General features: G+C 41.0%; 1 protein-coding gene across 2 annotated transcripts in view; it reads left to right on the top strand.

The window, feature by feature from the left end:
• Window positions 1–14418, top strand: part of LOC112113626 (matrix-remodeling-associated protein 5) — a 32793-nt gene extending 18375 nt beyond the window's left edge. For both annotated transcript variants that reach the window (XM_024209979.3, XM_024209978.3), the window contains 3 exons: window positions 3060–8159; window positions 9080–9980; window positions 12424–14418. In XM_024209979.3, the coding sequence (XP_024065747.1) occupies window positions 3060–8159; window positions 9080–9980; window positions 12424–14332 (7910 nt within the window). In that variant the 3' untranslated portion in view covers window positions 14333–14418. The remainder of the gene's footprint in view (window positions 1–3059; window positions 8160–9079; window positions 9981–12423) is intronic.
• Window positions 14419–20390: the final 5972 nt, after the last annotated feature.

Below are 20390 nucleotides of genomic sequence, written 5' to 3'. Positions count from 1 at the left end.
TATGCCCTTCTTCTGCTGGGCACATGAAACCATTGGTTATTCTCTTGGCTGTACTGCTTATATATTGTGAATTCCTAAGGACTGCTCTATTTTTTCCACTATCTCGCAAACAAGAAACATTCCAAAAAATAATGTGATGGAGAAATAATTATGAATCTCAGGCAAAAAATCTGTTTATACATGAGGGAATCATGGTCACAACTGAGTTAAAAAGCATGATTTCTGAAAATTGGAATTGGAATAAAAAGGTGGTAGAGCACACTATTAATAGAGAAATAAGATCTATCCATGGTGCAGGAGCCAAGGAGCTGGCTTTGTTGCAACGAATTCAGCTGCAGTTAACACAGAGGAAATTAAAGGCCATTTCCGAGAATGGATTGGGAGGACAGTCACACCCAGGCAAACCTCATCTCAGGGAAGAAGAAAAGAAGACCAGAAGTTGGAAGTCTTATGAGGAGGATCAAGAAGGTTGCAGCACTGGGAAGGGTCAGCTAGGTTAGGGACTCATATAAGTGTGGGATTGGGGTTATACCAACATGAAAAAGAACAGGTAGAGGACTCATAGGAGACTGTAAGAGTTGCTGTAGCTGACTGGGCATCAAGAAGGGACTGTTTTCCTCAGGAAGGTTGATGCAATGGAAGAGGTTTGGGCAGGGTTAGTGACAAGGTATGAGGGCTGCTTTCATTGAGGTGAATCAAAAGATTTATAGCACTTGGGAGCGGGTTGAGCAGATGTAATCAATCATAGCAGATTCTGGTGGCGTAGATTTCCTCATATAGTGTGTAGCTTATAGCACTTTGTTGGGGGTCACATTGTTACAGATCTTTGTGTTGTAGAACTTTATTATTTTGGACTTGTGAGGGAGGGATACCTAACAGGACTAAAATGATTTTAAGCATTTATCTTTAGTTTTGTATTTAGATAGTTTGCCTTCTAATAGTCTGATAAATTGTCCTTAACACACAGTAGATGTGTCAAATTATTTTAAATTGTCCTATTTTACCTGATAGATATTAGCTTTCCTCTGCACATGCACTAATTTAGGCTCAACCACTGCGTTAAGCACTCTTTTCTTACACAGTAATAGTTTGCCACAATTTTTATTCGATTAGTTTTGTTTTCTAAACCAGCATGCTAGTGTTGGGAACTACTTTTGGATGTAGTAAGAAAGTTATTCTTGTGATTGTCAAATAGATGTAACTTTTATGTTTAGTTATTTTTATACAAATCCTTCACTGACTTCATTAGAAGTTCTGTACATGCCAGGGTATGGGCATAAATATTGTTAAAATGGTCATTTGAGATTTGAGGGTGCTTCCTTTTTGTGGGGCAACAACTAACACTGGGCTGAATAAACTCTGAGGCTGAAGGGGCTTTATTAGTTTTTAAAATATCATAATTAATAGTTTAGTTTAATTTGAATGGGAAGTGGGGGAGAGCTTTACATAAAAGGGCTGTCAAAATGACAAACAATACATTGTTTAAATAAAAAAAAGTTTTAAAACTCTCTTGACCCTTCCTTCCTTCATCCTATTGTCATCCTTTATTTTCCTTCCTCATTTCACCCATTTCATTCACCCACCCCTGCTCCCTCACTAGAAGTCAGCATGACTCTTGTACCCAGAATAATTGCAATATATTCTGTTTACATTGAGTTTCCAAATGGAATTTGGAGGAAGCTGGGATTCTACTAACCAAAATAATGTGAATACAAGTATATGTCTGAGGACAAGGGTCTTGCTAGCCTGTATGGAGGGAAGGATCCTGGCAAGCAATAGGATTTCTCTTTCATAACTTCAACAGCCCCATTTTCTTTTCTGTTTGGTATTTTTTTCCCTTTTTCTTCATGTAAATTGTGAAGATTGTTAGCTTCCGGTGAAGGAAGGGAAAAGCTGATAAAGCCATTTTTGTTGCTGGCAAATAGCTTGAAAGGACACAAATCAGTCAGAGCAAAGGGGTTATGGCAGATAGAGTAGAAAGGTTTGCATAAATACAGTATTATTATTGAGGAATAAGCATAAAATGTTTTTGTAGAACACAAACCCCAAGCCCTCACAGTGTGGGGAACTGCATAAATTAAAAAAAGTGTTGTTTTCCCTCAATAATTATGTATACTATTTTACTCTGCATCCCTGACGATTCCATTTCAGCCTAATTATAAATAATCTGCTGGAACATTTGATGAATGAAGAATATGTGCTACATTTCTCAAGTAAACTCTACAAATATTTTTTTAAAAGTTTGTGACTAAAGACCTTTGCATGACTTGCAAAAAACATTTAAAACTTGTTTTAAATATGCCACTTGTAAACCTAATAAAGTTGCTGTAAACATGTAATAACCAAGTAACCATTCAACTATGTTAGATATTTTCCACAGTTTGGCCTTGACTGTTTGTAACAGTCACATAAATCACAATGATAATGTTGAAAGCTTAGTGTAAGCATGCTACAGATGTTCACCATATCCATTTGTATGCTCCCATTTTTGTCATCAATTTACAAGAGAAAAGAATCTTCATAATATTGGAGACATGAAACGCCAAACTTTACAAAATCTTGTTTTTCAAATTGTCGTTGTTCGATAGACTTAAGTAAATAAGTCCTTAGGCACAGCTTATCTGCTCTGCTTAAGCAAATGCCCATTTGCTTGTGTGAAAAAGTGTGCATGCTCTTTTTGTGGGCACAGCACAAACACAGACTTGAAAAATTGACTTGTGCTATATAGGTAACATTTTAAAAAGTGGCCTTAGATTCCTCGATAACTGGGTGTCCAACTCGAGAGATGGGAGTCTGATTTTCAGAGGGTTGGAGCATTCAAACTTCTCATTAAAATCAGTGAGAGCCATGGTTGCTCAGCTACTTTGAAAATCAGGCCCTTTGTTGCATCAAGTTGAAAATCTAGAAACTAAGGCACCCAGAATCAGTGGCCACTTTGGAAAATTTGGCTGAAGATATGTGTGTTATTACAACATTCATTTAGCTCTCTAAAAAATGCTAGAATTCTATGTCAGAATTCTGTATTGGTCTCTAGAATGTATCTTTTTTTTTTCTTCCAGGTGTATTAAAGTGCAAGAAGGATAAAGCTTATGAAGAAGGTCAACTCTGCCCTAAGTGCACCAGCCCCAAACAACTGCAGAAACAAGATATTCAACACTTGAAAGATCTTTCCTGTAAGAAACCTATTATACAATCCCAATTGAAACAGAACAACAGCATTGATGAGGAGGAAGATAGGGACAGTTATGAACTTCCTATGGAGGCGTTTCAGCTATCTCCATGGAACATTACTCTTAATATGACTGATGAGCATGGGAACATAGTGAACTTAAACTGTGAAATCAAGAAACCAACAGACTCTGACAAAATTCAATGGAACCAAATCAATCCTCAGGAAATTGATATCAATGCTACAGTTTCACTCGATTTTGAATGCCCAATGAAACGAGAAAACTATGAAAAATTATGGAAACTTATAGCTTATTACAGCGAAGTGCCTGTTAAATTACAAAGAGAACTTATGCTCAGCAAAGAGTCTAAAATAAGTTATGAGTACCGGCAAGATTCAGATGATGATGCCCTTTATTACACGGGTGTCAAAGCTCAAATACTTGCAGAACCTGCCTGGGTTATGCAACCACTGATAAACATTCAATTAAATAGACACCAGAGTACAGGGAAAAAAGTGGTGCTGTCTTTTTTTACCCAGTTTTCTCAAACAATTCAGATGAAAGACATAAGGCAGCACAGACGAAGCTGGGTGATGATAGAGCAACCTCAGAACTCAAAGACAGCCCAGAGTGTTATTGAAGGCTCAGACTGTCAGCTGAGATGCAATGTGAGAGCATCAGAGAGTCCTCTCATCCAGTGGGTGTTGCCAGATGGGAGTAAGCTGATAGCTCCATTTAATCAGAAAGACAGTAGGTTTTCCATCCTCAGCAGCGGCCAGTTAATGATCAAAAAAGTGGGTTACACTGATTCTGGTTTGTACCACTGTGTTGCCCAGGTGAGAGATGATGCAGACAGAATGGCCTACAGAGTTTTAGTGCAGCCTCCAGTCATTCAGCCCACTGACTCTGATGTAATGAGGGTTGAAAAAAATGTAGGGGACCCAATAGTTTTGCCCTGCAGTGCAATTGCCATACCAGATGCACAGCTGAGCTGGATCCTTCCAAACAGCCATCTGCTTAATGATTTGTCAAACTCATCCAAAGGGTACGTGTCTCACAACGGCACGTTGTTAATTCCAAAGAGTCATGTCAGTGACAGCGGGTATTACAGGTGTGTGGCTGTCAATCAGCAGGGATCAGATCAGTTTGCTGTTAGGGTATCAGTAAATAAGATGGTATCTGACAGATCATCCAAAAGGATAAAAATGAGGAAGCGTCCAGGTTTGAAAACCTCCGGAAAAAGAAGAGGGGGGGTGATAGAAGATGAAGGGGGATCAGGAGTGGAAGTCCCAGCTGAGTCCCAGCACAAAAAGAACCATATGAAGGACCGTGAAGCATCCATTAAACAAAAGAATGACCTCATGCCTGAGGTTCAGGTTAAAAAAAACAAGAAAGGCAGGAGAAAAATGAAGTTATGGAAAGGTACAGATAGAACGCAGGACAGCAATGTTGCTGAAGGCCGTAGGGTATTTGAATCTCGAAGAAGAATAAATATGTCAAACAAAAAGATTAATCCACAACACTGGGCTGACATTTTGGCAAAGGTCCGTGGGAAAAATCTTCCTAAAACAACAGCAGCAGCAGGCCCTTCGTTAATGACTACATTGCCGTCACTCATGCAGAAAGCCACTACAGCTCCTTCTCCTATGGCCAGTCCCCCCCAGAAGCCTTCTCTAGAGAATGCAGCCAATGGGGAAGAGTCTTCTGCAGATGTATCACACTTGGGTGAGGACAAGATCTTCTCAGTCACTGTTTCCCCCACCGTTATAGCACAAGATTTTAGCCCAGATCAAACAACTTCTGCTCAACCCACATTAATGAGCACAGAAACTGAGCCCTCCATAGAACGCCAGTCTTTAGGAACACCTGGAAGTATATACACTGTAGAACCATCCTTTGTGTGGTCTATGTACCTTACTCCAGTCTCTCCAACTTTACACTCACATCACTCATATGATCAGCAGCATGCTGATGTAAAGACTGATTATTCACCAGTAGCAGAAGAAAGCATTAACACTGTCACTGAAGATCCACTAGATGAACAAACAAACACCTTGCCCAATATTCAAAGCAGTTTTCACACAGTGGAAAATGCAGCTACAACAACACTGTATAGCACAGAGGAATCTTCCGCTTCTGCTGAGCTACCAGGGCATGCTACTGTCCTTGCAGAACCTCAGACTGTTGTAAATCTCCCTACCACCTTGGAGACAGATGTACAGCACAATGAAGTAGATGCGGATTCCATAAATTCCTCACCTTCTCAGGGTGATAAGATCAGCTATATAGATTTAATAGCCACTACTACTATTTCTTCTTCTGCTTCTCCATTTAAGGATTTTGTTACTAGAGAGAGCAATGTCGTAAAGCATCAGCACAGGGAGGTACCTACAGATCAGACTAAAATTACAGACATTGATTTAAGCACAATGTTTCAAGTTTTCACATCAGTTAATGAGACCAACAAGGATATAGAGACTCAGATAAGAGTGTCTAGTAGCATCTATGGGAGCTCTGAAGGAGCTGCACATGAAGATATGCCTGTTCCAAAATCAGACTCCACATTCACTCTGGCAAGTACCATTGCTCCTCTTAAAAAAACAGAATCAATAACAACTGCTGTTTCATTTGGCAACCTGACCACTATGGCCGAGGTTACAACTCCCTCTAGAAAGACTACTACCTCTAACACACTGCTTACCCAGCATCCCAGAAGAAGACCTTATGGGAGAAGGAGATTAAGACCAAACAGATTTCGACAAAGACCAAAACCTATTCCTTCTCCTGCTTTTACCACAGAGGAGATGCTTGTTATTCAAAAAACACCTAAAATAGAAGGTGCTACTAGAAGTTCTCCTGGATCTGTTGTTGATGGTGATTGTAAAACTGATGCTAAAATACAAATTAAGAAATATAATCATTTAGAGATGATTTCTTCATTGGTTACAGAGGCAAATGTATTAGAGAGGTTGACCAAAGTCAGAGACACAGAGGCAGCTTTTTCACTTAGGCCTACTGCTTCTTTACGTGAAACAAAACATTCAACGCTTTCTAATGCTGGTGAAACCCAGGTACTTCCTGTGACTACAGTTATCACAACTGCATCATCATATGGTGGACTTAACACAGCCTCTGTTACAGAGTTACATTTGTCCCAAGAACCAGATCAGAGGACAACCGCAACGTACCATACACTAGTTAATGTGTCTGAAGAAAATGTCATTAAAACAAGTTATGAAGTTACAGATGGTAAGGCACAAAAAACAAGCAGTTCAGTCTCCACTGAGTACATTAATAGCCTGCTTAGCCCTGGTTATTCAGTGACTCCAGAATTTCGAGAAGATTCCATTCCAAAAGTTGGAGAGAATGGAATCAGCCCAAGAGTATCTCAGCCAATACCTTCCACTGTGCTGCACTCAAGTGCTCTTGTTGGCACAGTGGAAAGTTTTAAGGACCTGTCAATTTCAGATGAACTTCAGAAGCCTTCAAAATCTTTAAAAACAGCTACAGTAACCACACCACCTCAGCAAACAGAAATTGTGACTGTATCCTTTCCCTTCAGCACAACAAGATCTCAACCTTTCACACCTACAGAAACCAAGAAACCAATTATTGTTCCTGTACAAACTTGGACAAAAACAGTATCATCTTCCTGGGACAAGAAGGAAACCAACTCTCATGCATTTGATCATGATCAAATTGCTATATACACAACTGAAAAACCTGAATCTCCAGTTGCAACCATTGACTTTGTTCCATTTACAAAACCTGGTGCTCCTCCCCCATCAGTTTCAAGCACTTTACATTTGTCTATTCATTCTTCTACCAAGCAAAATACCACATTCAATCAAGTAAGATTTCCAGAGTCCAAAGGAGATGAAATTGATGGTACAACAATCACACACAGCACAAGACAAAACGTATTTTCCACATCTTATTCAAACCAAAACAGGATTAAAGCACAACACAAACAAGAGCAATTTAAAGAGACATTTGGTCTTATTAGGTCTAACAATAGTTTATTGTTAAATCCAAACTTTTCCCATCAGTCAGCTGGAATGGTACCGATCTTTAACCAGCAACCGGCTGTAGCACCTCCAAAGTATATTCCAGTGAGGGGGACAAAGAGGCCACCATATCTCATAATACAAGGATCGTTTCATCATTTTATAACTCACCAGCCCCTCCACTATACCAACAAACCAGAGATAACAGCATATGCTGCACACACAACACAGGACAGAAAAACCTATGCTCCTCAAACAGAGCCAACCACCACAACGACAGCCACTCCATTATACAGACCTATCCCACTTGCTCCAGGTAGATTTGGCAATCAGGGACAAAACAGATACAATGTTCACTCCAGAGTTTTTGGCAATAACTATATTCCCGATAACAGAGGCACAGCTGGGAGACTATCGAGTCAAGGAATCCCATATTACCCTAACCCTGGAATCTCCTTTGTCTTTAATAGAACCAGAACATTTTCACACTTAGGAGTGAATCCTAAACCAATGATGCCTAGTCCACTTCCTCCAGTAAATACAAATGAGAAGAAAGCCATCCAAGTCTCATCTGCTGGGATTACAATGCAAGGCACTGTTCTAAAGGCCACAGTTGTTCCAGTAGCTCCATTGTTCCACAACTCAAGTACCACACCACCAGCCACAACTACTTTGAAGAGCACTCTTCCATCATTCATCTCTCAAAGCATCAGACCTCAAATATCCTCTAACACTCAGTCCTTCAGAAGTGTACTTTATAATAATCAAAAAGTCCCATCTGTGCCTAAACTGGGAGGAATTATGCCAAATAATTCTGGTGTAATTCAACCTTCAACTAACTTCAGGGCACATGGTGAAAGACCTAAAATTACCACGAAAGGTCCTCAGAGCTTATCCATCCTTGCTGAAACAGATGCTGTTATCCCATGTGATGTAGTAGGAGAACCCAAGCCCTTTGTAACTTGGACAAAAGTCTCCACAGGTAAGTTAGTTAAACATTTGATCTGCCATATAGCTGTAAAAGGGGACACATACAGTAACTTCCATATTAAAACAAATATAGTAGTATTGTACAGTAATGATCCAAAACACTATATAACACTTTTATCCATGTTAATAGTTTGGACCACTAGGATATTTTAGTCTTTTTTAAGGCTACCCATTTCTGCACATGGATATGAGAAAAACCTCCACTTTCTGCTACTCTGAAATAAAAATGACTTTTAGGTCCTTTGCTAAAAGGTACTCTAAGGGCCTGATCCAAAATCAATGCTTCATTGCCCTTTGGATCAGTCTGTGAATGCACTATAATTTTTAACATTAAAAGTTACCCCCACTAAAAAATGTAAAACGCAGGAGGAGGAGGGAAATGTATCAAAAGAAAACACTTTGTCTTTAAGAGATCCAGGCATCCAAGTGTGCATGTTCTCCTAGACTGGAATTTATGCTAGAGGAGCCTAGGGGAACTGATTAGTTAGGAGAGTGCTTCAGAGTTCTTTATGTTATATGTCTAGGTATATCAGTAAAATGTTCCTGGAAATCATGTAAGAGGTTAATTGACCCCCCCAAAGCATTAAGAGTATATTGTACTCTGAGAAACTTTTCCCACTGTTTTTAAGTCTTGGACTTTTTGGATGATTAGTTTGGACAACAAAAACTCCAGGGCCAAATTCTTAAACTAAAGCCACAGGAGTATATCAGAAGGCATATATCAGATTTTGCCCATATAGATCATTCTTAACTGGGGAGTCTGTTCTCCCCATTCATCTTCACTCCTAGATTCTACTTCATTATTGTTAATATGCAGTAAATAGAGACGTTTCTATAAATGTCTTTCAGTGCAATGTTGTCTGTCTTAAGAACAAACTCTCCAATTTTCTTTCTTTCGTCCTATCCTCCCAGGAGCTCTGATGACAGCAAACACAAGGATACAACGGTTTGAAGTCTTGAAAAATGGCACATTCATTATCCGAAATGTTCAACTCCAGGACCGTGGGCAGTACTTGTGCACTGCTCAGAACCTGCATGGTGTCGATAAAATGATTGTCCTGTTGACAGTGACAGCCCAGCAGCCCAAAATGCTAGTTTCCCGCTACAGAGATGCCACTATTTATTTTGGAGACACGGTAGCAATGGAGTGCCAGGCCAATGGGATCCCAAGCCCACATATTTCATGGATTTTACCTGACAGGAAGATATTGCAGACAGTAACCACCACTGAGAGCAGGATAATGCTCCATGAAAATAGAACTTTGTCTATCAAGGAGGTGACGTTTTCAGACCGAGGAGTGTACAAGTGCATAGCTAGCAACACTGCAGGAGCGGACAGCATAGCCGTGAGGCTTCACATTGCGGCGTTACCCCCAATGATCCATCAGGAAAAACAGGAGAATATTTCCTTGCCCTTTGGTCACAACATTCACATTCACTGTACTGCCAAAGCAGCACCCCTCCCTAGCATCCGCTGGGTGCTCTTTGATGGCACCCAGATCCGACCCTCCCAATTTGTCAATGGGAATTTATTTGTCTTCCCCAATGGAACCCTTTACATACGGAACGTCTCCCCCAAGGACAGTGGGAGCTATGAGTGCATCGCGGCTAACATGGTGGGGGCAGCCAGGAGAACAGTTCTGCTCTATGTGACGAAGCAGTCGTCAAATGCCAAGATCACTTGGAGCTCTCCGCAGAGAACAGATGTAACCTACGGCAGCACCCTGCATCTGGACTGCAGTGCTTCTGGGGATCCCTGGCCCCGGATATTATGGAGGCTGCCTTCAAAAAGGATGATTGATTCTCTGCACAGGTAGATTGCTATTCACTGTGGCCTGCTTAAATTATTCTTCCAATGAGGCTGATACAAAGCCCATTGAAATAAAGAGGAGTATTGTTATTGACTTGATTTGATAGGAGAAGAGTCCAAAGCAAAAGCTATTTTAAAATAATGACACTAATAAAATCTGGAAAAAAATCCAATTTAAATCTATTATGGTCACACTGCCAGGGTAGTAAAGAATCAGGCAGTAAAAGATTTATGATTAGGGCCCTATCAAATTCATGGCCATGCAAAACACATCATGGACCGTGAAATCTGGTCTCCCCCCATGAAATTTGGTCTTTTGTTTGCTTTTACCTTTTACCAGGGATTGGCAATCTTTGGCATGTGGCCCCCCAGGGAAATCTGCTGGCGGGCCGGGACGGTTTGTTTATCTGCAGCGTCCGCAGGTTTGGCTGATCGCAGCTCCCACTGACCACGTTTCACCGTTCCAGGCCAATGGGGGCTTTGGGAAGCAACAGCCAGCACATCCCTCGGCCCACGCTGCTTCCCCACAGCCTCCATTGGCCTATTACAGGTTCAGGAAAAAATAAGTAGGACATTAAATCTAGGTACATCTTTACAAAACTGGTAATTTTTCCTGGTATTGAAAATACTATATATGGTGCAATGATAGGGTTAAAAATCACTGAAAATGTCTAGTTTGGTACACATGAAGATGTATAGGCCTAGCTGAGCACCCATAACTTCGGTCAAGCTCAAAAGGAGCCGTGGATGCTCAGAACTTCTGTAAATCAGTTCATTTATATCATTACACTAATTCTTATGCTTGCACCAATACCTAGGTCTAGCTGGAAAAGAAGTATGTCATTTAAAATTTGGGGGGGTTGGAAGTTATTTTCATTTTGCTATGGAACAAAAATGAGACCTTTTTGATTTTTTTTTTGCAAAAAAAAATAGAAGAGAAATCCACCCCAGAATAGCCAGTACCCAGTGTTTGGAGCACTAAGTTGGGAAGGGGGAGATTCCGGTTTGAGTCCCTGCTCCAAATCAGGTAGTATAGGAACATCCCAGGCAAGTGTCCTAACCACCAGCCTATAGAGTCTGTCTCTCTTACTCTCCTTTCCCCCTGTTGGAGCCTTTCCACTTTGTATGAATAAATAACTATTCATTGAACCAGAGAGAGAGAATGACTCTATGCAGGACACTCACATGGCAGACCCATTTCAAGCCCTGGGTGTGAATCAGGGAGAAGAGATTACATGGAGTTAGGTGTATACACTTACTTCATTTACTTCATTTTCCTGTTATGCTCTGTCTCCCCTTCCCCCCCCCCCCCCGCAGCCCCAATCAGATGAGACCCATTTTACTGTGAGCCATTATATTTTGTTTATTTGACCCATTAGACAGAAATGACCTTAGCACAATTTCAGTGCTGAAGAAATAATACTTCCTACAATTATTTATTTAAATAAGTACAGTCATTCTAGCATTAATAATGGCTTGTAACTAGACCTGTGCAAATTCAACTCTACTTAGGTTCTTATAAGAGAAATCTCTCTCTAATGCTCATGAAATCAAATCACACTACCACTATAATAATCAGTCTCACAATTTGCAATACCACTGATATGTTTTCCCCAAAACATAAATTTCCCACACAGATATGTAAAATGCCACTCAATCATTCATTGAGGTCCACAGACAGAGTGATAAGAGATATTTTGCTATTAACATGCTTTCTGCCTGACAATGCCAGATTATTTGCCAACAGCATTCCTGATTAATGAACAAGTTCATCATGGTTTATTTCATGATGACATATTTAATATTTGGGCAGGCTGTGAGTATTATCCACAATACATTTTTATACCTTTTAGCTATAGCAACAAAATGGCATTTTGTATAGTTTGTGTAACAATAATTCTCTCCTTACCTTAGCCATCATGAGATCCATTATAAGGTGATTAATTTTGTGTACAAATATATAACTGATAAAAATTTACTCCTTGAAATTGTTCTGAAAGTTTAAAAAGGTTGTATGGGAATCCGGAGGAAGTAACACATTTTGGTTCATAATTGACTTGAGTATAGCGTTCCATTCTCCCCATAGTTAGGGTATGTAGATGCATGTATATATAAATTAATGCTCAGTTTTACCATGTCTGAATATTACAGAGTATGGTAGATGCACTCTACATTAAAAGAGTAATAGAATAAATCAAAAATCCTTAACTCAGTAGATGGGTAAATTTAAGTTCAGAGAAGAATTGTTTAGTTGCAACTGAACAGAATGATTTTTGTATTTTCTTTCTGGTGAAAAAATGGTTAAAATTTCTAGTACATTCTAATTACCTAGCTGTAGCAACACTGCAATTTTTAATGGGGTTTTCTGTGAGTTACAGTAAATAATAAAATAATGAAAACTGATTTTGAAGCTCATATTGCATTCTTTTTTCTTTCCCCAAATTAGCTTGGAGACCAGAATCAAGGTGTTTGGCAACGGGACTTTGGTTGTCCATGCAGTCACGGATAAGGATGCAGGAGACTATCTGTGTATGGCCCGCAATAAGATCGGAGATGACTATGTAGTTCTCAAAGTGAACGTGATGATGAGACCTGCCAAAATAGAACACAAGAATGAGAATAACCACAAGGTTATGTATGGTGGGGACTTGAAAGTCGACTGTGTAGCCACTGGTCTGCCAAACCCCGAGATCTCCTGGGGCCTCCCTGATGGCAGCATGATAAACACCTTCATGCAGTCAGACGACAGTGGAAACCGAGCAAAGAGATACGTGGTCTTTAACAATGGGACACTGTATTTCAATGATGTGGGGCTGAGAGAGGAAGGGGACTACACCTGTTATGCTGAGAACCAAATTGGGAAGGATGAGATGAGAATACGGGTCAAAGTGGTGGCTGAGCCTGCAACTATCAGAAACAAAACCTACTCTGTTATTAATGTACCCTATGGAGACGTGGTCACTGTGGCTTGTGAAGCCAAAGGCGAGCCCACCCCCAGAGTGATATGGCTCTCTCCAACCAACAGGCCCATTCCTCTCCTGTCTGACAAATATCAAGTGTATGGGGATGGCACCCTCCTCATCCAAAAGGCCCAAAGATCTGACAGCGGCAATTATACTTGTGTGGTGCGGAACAGTGCTGGGGAAGACAGGAAAATAGTCTGGATCCAAGTCAATGTTCAGCCTCCCAGAATCAATGGGCATCCCAACCCAATCACATCTGTGAGAGAGACAGCCATGAGGGAGAGCCGGAAACTTATTGACTGTAAAGCTGAAGGCATCCCAGCTCCACGGATCTTATGGGCTTTCCCAGAAGGAGTGATCCTGCCTTCTCCCTACTATGGGAACAGAATTACTGTGCACCGCAATGGCACCCTGGACATCAGGGGGGTGAGGCAGACAGACTCAGTGCAGCTAGTGTGCATCGGGCGGAACGAAGGGGGAGAGGCTAGGCTGATTGTGCAGCTCCTGGTCACAGATCATTTGGAGAAACCCACCTTCCGGGACCCGGTCAATGAAAGGATCACTGCCACGGCTGGGCACAGTATCAATCTGAACTGCTCAGTGCACGGGAACCCTGAGCCCAGCACATCTTGGATCCTTCCCAATGGCACTGAGCTGCAGAGCGGCAGCCACTTGCAGAGATTCTACCACAAGAGGGATGGGAAATTGCACATCAGTGGCCTCTCTGCAGTGGATGCTGGGACTTATCGCTGCACGGCCAGGAACCCAGGTGGCTATGCGGAGAGGGTGGTCTTCCTGAAGGTGGGTCTCAAGCCAGAAATCAGCAACCAGTATAACAACCTGGTGAGCATCATCAATGGAGAGACTTTGCAGCTCCACTGCGTCACCCAGCCAAACCCTCGGGCACACATTTCCTGGACACTGCCCAATGGGATGGTACTAGATGGCCCTCAAGCCATAGGTCGCTTCTCTCTCCTAGAGAATGGCTCGCTCACTGTGCGCAATGCTTCTGTATTTGACAGGGGCACCTACCTGTGCAAGGCAGTGACAGAGTATGGCACCTCTCTTATGAATGTCCCAGTCATAGTGATAGCCTATCCACCCCGGATCACCAGTGAGCCAGCACCAGTCATCTACGCCAGGCCTGGCAATGCAGTTAAGCTGAACTGCATGGCCATTGGGATTCCAAAAGCAGAAATAACATGGGAGCTCCCAGACAAATCACATCTGACAACAGGAGCTCAGTCCCGTCTGTATGGAAACAAATTCCTTCACCCTCAGGGGTCGTTAATCATCCAGCAATCTACACAAAGGGATGCAGGCTTCTACAAATGCACTGCTAAAAATATACTGGGCAGCGATTCAAAAACAACTTATATTCACATATTCTAAAGTTCAAACAAACTCCTTTGACTAGACACAAATGCCCAGTCACTGCCAAGCAAGTGCAGCAGGAAAGTATTGTTTGTAAGCAAAGCCAGAGGGCACAAAAGTGGGATTTTAATTCTCATTTTCATGAGCAGTACATCACTGCTTTCATAATGACCATGATCCTGCAGCAGAAAGAGGCAACAAAAATACTTAAATGAGGGGGCTAACACAATTGTTTACATGATGTAATGTAATTTCTCATGGCATTCCATAGCACCTGAGACCTAATGTACTGTACACATACCTGTTGATATTCCAAAGCTATGCCTTGGCTTAACAAGCACTTTAAAAATACCAAAGAAGTATTAACTGTAATAAGTTAATTAATAATGAGCTACAGTGATAAAAGTGCTTTATTATTTTGTAGGAAAGACATCCGTTTTTTTATCCCCTGCAGTGCATTTCATAACCTAGCCTTATAGAATATGATTACTAACCTTTCTATTAATTCTTCTATCTGCTCTTCCAGATCAAAGATTAATTTAGCAAATAAGAGTGATCTATTTCTAATCAAGGACATTCAGACATTAGTTACTGTAATGAATGAACCTTTTCCAGCCATTAAGGATGCTCCAGTTGAATTCAATTATTATATATTTTATGTATATTTTTAAACCAGACTATGAGACTAGAAAGAACAACAATGATTTGTCTCATTTTATAAATTATTGGTCTTTACAAGACTCTGATATGTTACTGTATTTTATAATGGTAAGGTCAGTATACTGTACATTTTATAATAAAAAGTATTTTCCAACCAACTTTTTTTCATGTTTTCATGGTAATTCAGACAAATGCTAGCTGAAGACAACATAATTAATGAAGTAAAATGAGTAAATATAACAGATTGTTAGACATAATCTTCATCCTACCTAATATCATTTCTGAAACCTGGCCAGCAACCTCCCATGCGCCCCATCATGGCCGAGGGTCAAGCTATAGGCAGCCTGCCTCACTTTCCCCTCCTGGACTGTTCAAATAAAACTTCCCTTTAAGCTTTTTCTTGGTCAAAACTACCCCTCCTTGGGGACTAGGTTTATTAATGTAAAATAAAACTGCAGATAAAACTCAATCTCTAAAGTCCATTTCTAAAACCACGCAGCACAAGGTTTCTCTTCCTCCGCCCAGGCCTTCCTGCCTGAGGCCTTTGCATTCTCTCCTCTGCTTGGACAGGATCTCTTTCAGGCCCCCCTGCCTGAGGCAACTCCCCTGGTCTTAGGGTCTTCCCTGCAGGAGCCTTTCATCGCTCTCTGCAGGCTCTGCCACAGCTTCCTGAGCCAACCCCTTCACTGCAGCCACCTGCTGCCCTTTATAGGGAATTACCTGATTTAACCCCGGTGTCCTTCATTCTGTAATCAGGATTGGCTAGCATCAGACCTACACCCATTAAAGGGTGAGCCGTCCTGCTACAGTTTTCTAACAGATAACATGGAATTCCTGCTCCATATCTTTTAGATATGTTTTCATGTTCAAAGTCTTTTGCTCAGAATCAAATATGGGATTATTTAATAGTGTGATGTCCCCATTTGATTTGCCCAGATTTTGAATACCACAACCACGATTAGACTAGCAAGTAAAACGTTGACTCTGAGTTAGGAATGGAAGGATAATCCATACCGGGTCATCAGCTATGATTTTTGATTTCCTAAGGGCAGATTTGGGGAAATTCAGTGAATTTAGTTACAGAAATCAACTGAATTGAAGAGCTCAAGAGTTTAAATATGGAGGAGGCTTGGAATTTCTTCAAATCAATTATACAAAAACAATCTGAAATTTGCATCCCAAACAAGGGAATAAAATTGTAAGGAAAGGTCCCAGACCCAACTGGATGAATAATTACCTCCAAAAGATTATTAGGAGTTAACAGAGACCCTATAGGGAATGGAAAAAGGGGTTGATTAACAAAGAAAGTAACATCGTGGAGGTTAGACAATGTAGGAATAAAGTGAGAATTGCTAAAAGTCAAGATGAATTAGCTCTTGCCAAGCAATTTAAATAAATAATGAGGATTTTTAGTTATATAAATAAAAAAAGAATGAGGAAGGATGAAGTTGGGTCGCCATGCAGTGTGGATTGGAAGGACATTAAAGGTAAGCTAGGTATGGCCCAGAAATGGAATGAATCCTTTTCACTGGTTTTCAGTAAGGATGATAATATGAAACATGGGCATGAAGGCAGTACGGTTGTTAGAAATGAGTGACGGATATGGACATTGCCACATTTGAGGTGGAAGACAAATGTAAAGAGCTAAATGTACTCAAATTGGGGGAGTGGAAGGAGATTTCCATCCCAGATTACTGAAAGAACTGGGAAATGAGATTGCTAGTCCTTTAGCAAGGAATTTTAATAACTCTGTCTATTCAGGAGTAATAACATATGACTGGAGAATAGATAACCTTGTACCTATCTTTAAGAAAGCGCAGGGGGAGGGGAGTGATCGGAGTAATTATAGACCTGATAGTCTCACTTCAGTGGTATTAGAACAAATTGTGAAAGAAAGAATAATTAACTTCATGAGGTAAATGGTAAAGGGAGTGTAATGCAATAGGGTTTACCAAAGGTTAGACTGTGCAAGAGTAACCTGATTTTTTTCTTTGAGAAAATAACTGATATTTTTAGATAAGGGAAGTGCAGTTATTTAATCTACTTGGACTTCAGCAAAGCATTTGACACAGTACCGCATGGAAAATTATTAGTTAAATTAGGGAAGACGGGGATCAGTACAAGAAATGTAAGGCAGATAAGGAACTGACTAAAAGGGAGAAGGCAACAGGTTCTGCTAAAAGATGAATTATTGGACTGGAGGAAAGTTAATAGTGGATCAGTCTTGGGACTAGCCTTAGTCAATATTTTTATTAATGACCTTGGCACAAAAAGTAGGAGTGTGCCAATGACATTTGCTGATGATACAAAGTTGAAATGCATCATCAACATAGAGGGGGATTGGAATATTATGCAAGAAGATATGGATAAACTTGAAGTCTGGAGTAATAGAAATGGGATGAAATTGAATAGTACAAAGTGCAAGGTCATGTATTTAGAGTCTAATAATAAGAATTTATGCTACAAGCTGGGAACTTATCAGTTGGAAGCAACAGAAGAGGGGAGAGACCTGGGTGTGTGGACTATTCACACAATGACTAGGAGCCACCAATATTACGCAGTTGTGAAAAAGGCAAATATGATCCTAGAATGTATCAGGTAAGGCATTTCCAGTAGAGGTAGTGAAGTATGAATGCCATTGTACTAGGTATTGGTAAGATCTCATTTGGAATATTGTGTACAATTCTGGTCACCTATGTTGAAGAAAGATGAATTAAAACTGGAAAAGATGCAGAGAAGCACTATTATGATGATCAGGGGAATGGAGGGCCTATTTTATGAAAGGAGATTGGAAGAGATTGGCTTGTTTAATCTAGCAAAAAGATGGCTGAGAGGGGATATACATAAATACTTTAGGGGGTAAATACCAGGGATGGTGAAGAGCTATTTAAGCTAAAGGACAAAGTTTGCACAAGAACAAATGGATTAAAAACTGTCTATGAACAAATTCAGTCTGGAAATTAGAAGGTTTCAAGCCATCAGAGGGGCGAGGTTCTGGCACAGCCTCCAAATAGGTGGTGTGGGAGAAAATAAATTAATTTTGAGAGAGATGGACATTTTTATGATTGTGAATGCATGATGGGGTTGTTTGTGATGGTGGGGGGCAAGGGTCAACAACCCTGGCACTCACTTCCAATTTATGTCTTATGTTCCTAAAAATTCACGGTTTCAGCTGGCCATCAGGGATTTCCTTCCTCGCACCCTAAATGTACTCTGGGTTTGGTTTGGTCTGTGTTATCTCCTTACACTGAATTATCAGGAATGGCCACAGCTGGAGATAGGACATTGGGTGGGATGGGCCAGAGCTCTGAGGTAGCACCAAGCATTCTCTCTCTCTTAGGTGCTTGGCTGGCTGGTTCTTGCTCACATGCTCAGGGTCTAACTGATTGCACATATGGGGTTGGGAAGGAATTTTTCCCCATGTCCAATTGGCAGTGACCTTGGGGATTGGGGTTGCCTTCCTGTGCAGCATGTGGGGGTAGGTCACTGGCCAGAATTAGCTGGGTTTATCTCACTTAATCATTTCCCTCCCATTGTGAGGGCCTCAGGGATTGCTGCACCTCAGTCCCTCCTATTCTCTGCCTGCGGCACATAATATTCTAGTCTCTTGTGGGCTGTAATGCTTCTGTGTAATTTTGATTGTTGGGTGTACTGTGTGGGTGCCGGATGGAGTTGGTGGCCAGTGATATATAGAATTTTAGATTAGATGATCTGATGGTCCCTTCTGGCCTTAAACTTTCTGATTCTAATATATGTGATTATATTTCTAAATCAGTACCATTTCATGAGTTGGTGAATGCTTCCAAATTTCACACACAGAACCTGTGGCTCATGATTTAAATGTTTAGGAGAATTTTATAGTTTTGATCTTTTATAGTTAATGGTCAAAACTTTGGGAGGGAGGGAATAATGCAGATATTTAAACATTCCTTTTTTGTCAAAATTTTAAATGTAGATTAAAAAAAGGGACAAAATCAAAATTTGGAAAATTTTGACCAGCTCCAATATATGCATGTGTCTTGGTAGTTTGAGCTGGTCTTATGTTATTTTGTGAATGAGATTTAAGGTTCAGAAACTGGCTTGTAAAAGTCTGGATCCTTATCTCGAATTAGTCATACCTCTTGAGTTTTCCAAAGGAAATCCTTTGGGAAGGAGCTTTCTGCTGAAATTGTTGGTATGGCCTGCTGCTATTTGATCCTGCATGACTGTAACAATAGAATCATAGACTCGTAGGCCTGGAAGGGATCTTGAGAAGTTATCTAATCCAGTCCCCTGCACTCATGGCAGGACTAAATATTATCTAGACCAGAGGTCGGCAACCTTCGGCACGTGGCCCATCAGGGTAATCCGCTGACGGGCTGCGAGACTTTTTATTTACATTGACCGTCTGCAGGCATGGCCCCGCTGCAGCTCACAGTGGCCGCAGTTCGCCGTTCCCGGCCAATGGGAGCTGCAGGAAGCAGGAACGTGCTGGCCGCCACTTCCTGCAGCTCCCATTGGCCGGGAACGGCGAACCATGGCCACTGAAAGCTGCGGGGGGGTCGTGCCTGCAGACGGTCAATGTAAACAAAACGTCTTGCAGATTACCCTGATGGTCCACATGCCGAAGGTTGCTGACCCCTGATCTAGAGCATCCCTGATTTGTATTTGTCTAACCTGCTCTTTTAAAAACTCCAATAATGGAGATTCCACAATAAATTTAGGCAATTTATTCCAGTGTTTAACCACCATGACAGGAAGTTTTTCCCAATGTCCAACCTAAACCGCCCTTTCTGTAATTTAAGCCCCTTGCTGCTTGTCCTATCCTCAGAGGTTAAGGAGAACAATTTTTTCTCCCTCCTCTTTGTAACAACCTTTTATGTACTTGAAAATTGTTACCATGTCCTCTCTCAGTCTTCTCTTCTCCAGACTAAACAAACCTAATGTTTTCAGTCTTCCCTCATAAATCATGTTTTCTAGACCTTTAATCATTTTTGTTACTCTTCTCTGGACTTTTTCCAATTTGTCCACATCTGACATGTGGCTCCCAGAACTGGACACAATACTCTAGCTGAGGCCTAATCAGCACAGAGTAGAGCTGAAGAATTACTTCTCATGTCTTGCTTATAACACTCCTGCTAATACATCCCAGAATGATGTTTGCTTTTTTTTTGCAACAGTGTTACACTGTTGACTCATATTAGCTGTGATCCACCTATATGAAAAAAGGCAGCCACTTCAGTGGTCAAACTGAATAATGCACAATTGGATCTAACTTAGTCCCTTGTCTAAGGTTCAAAAGCTCAGGCTCTGAATCAGCATGCCAATGGAATTTCTCACATGTTTAAAGCAGGGTATGAGCTTTTGTGTCCTGCAGAATTGGGGCCTCCCACATCAGAGCTCCGAATTAAAGAGAGGGGACTGAATTAGTGGCAAA

Source organism: Terrapene carolina, unplaced genomic scaffold (assembly GCF_002925995.2).
Source record: "Terrapene carolina triunguis isolate 2854851 unplaced genomic scaffold, T_m_triunguis-2.0 Scaffold23, whole genome shotgun sequence".
In the NCBI taxonomy this organism is placed as follows: domain Eukaryota; kingdom Metazoa; phylum Chordata; order Testudines; family Emydidae; genus Terrapene; species Terrapene triunguis.
This window is presented reverse-complemented; position numbering and strand designations above follow the sequence as displayed.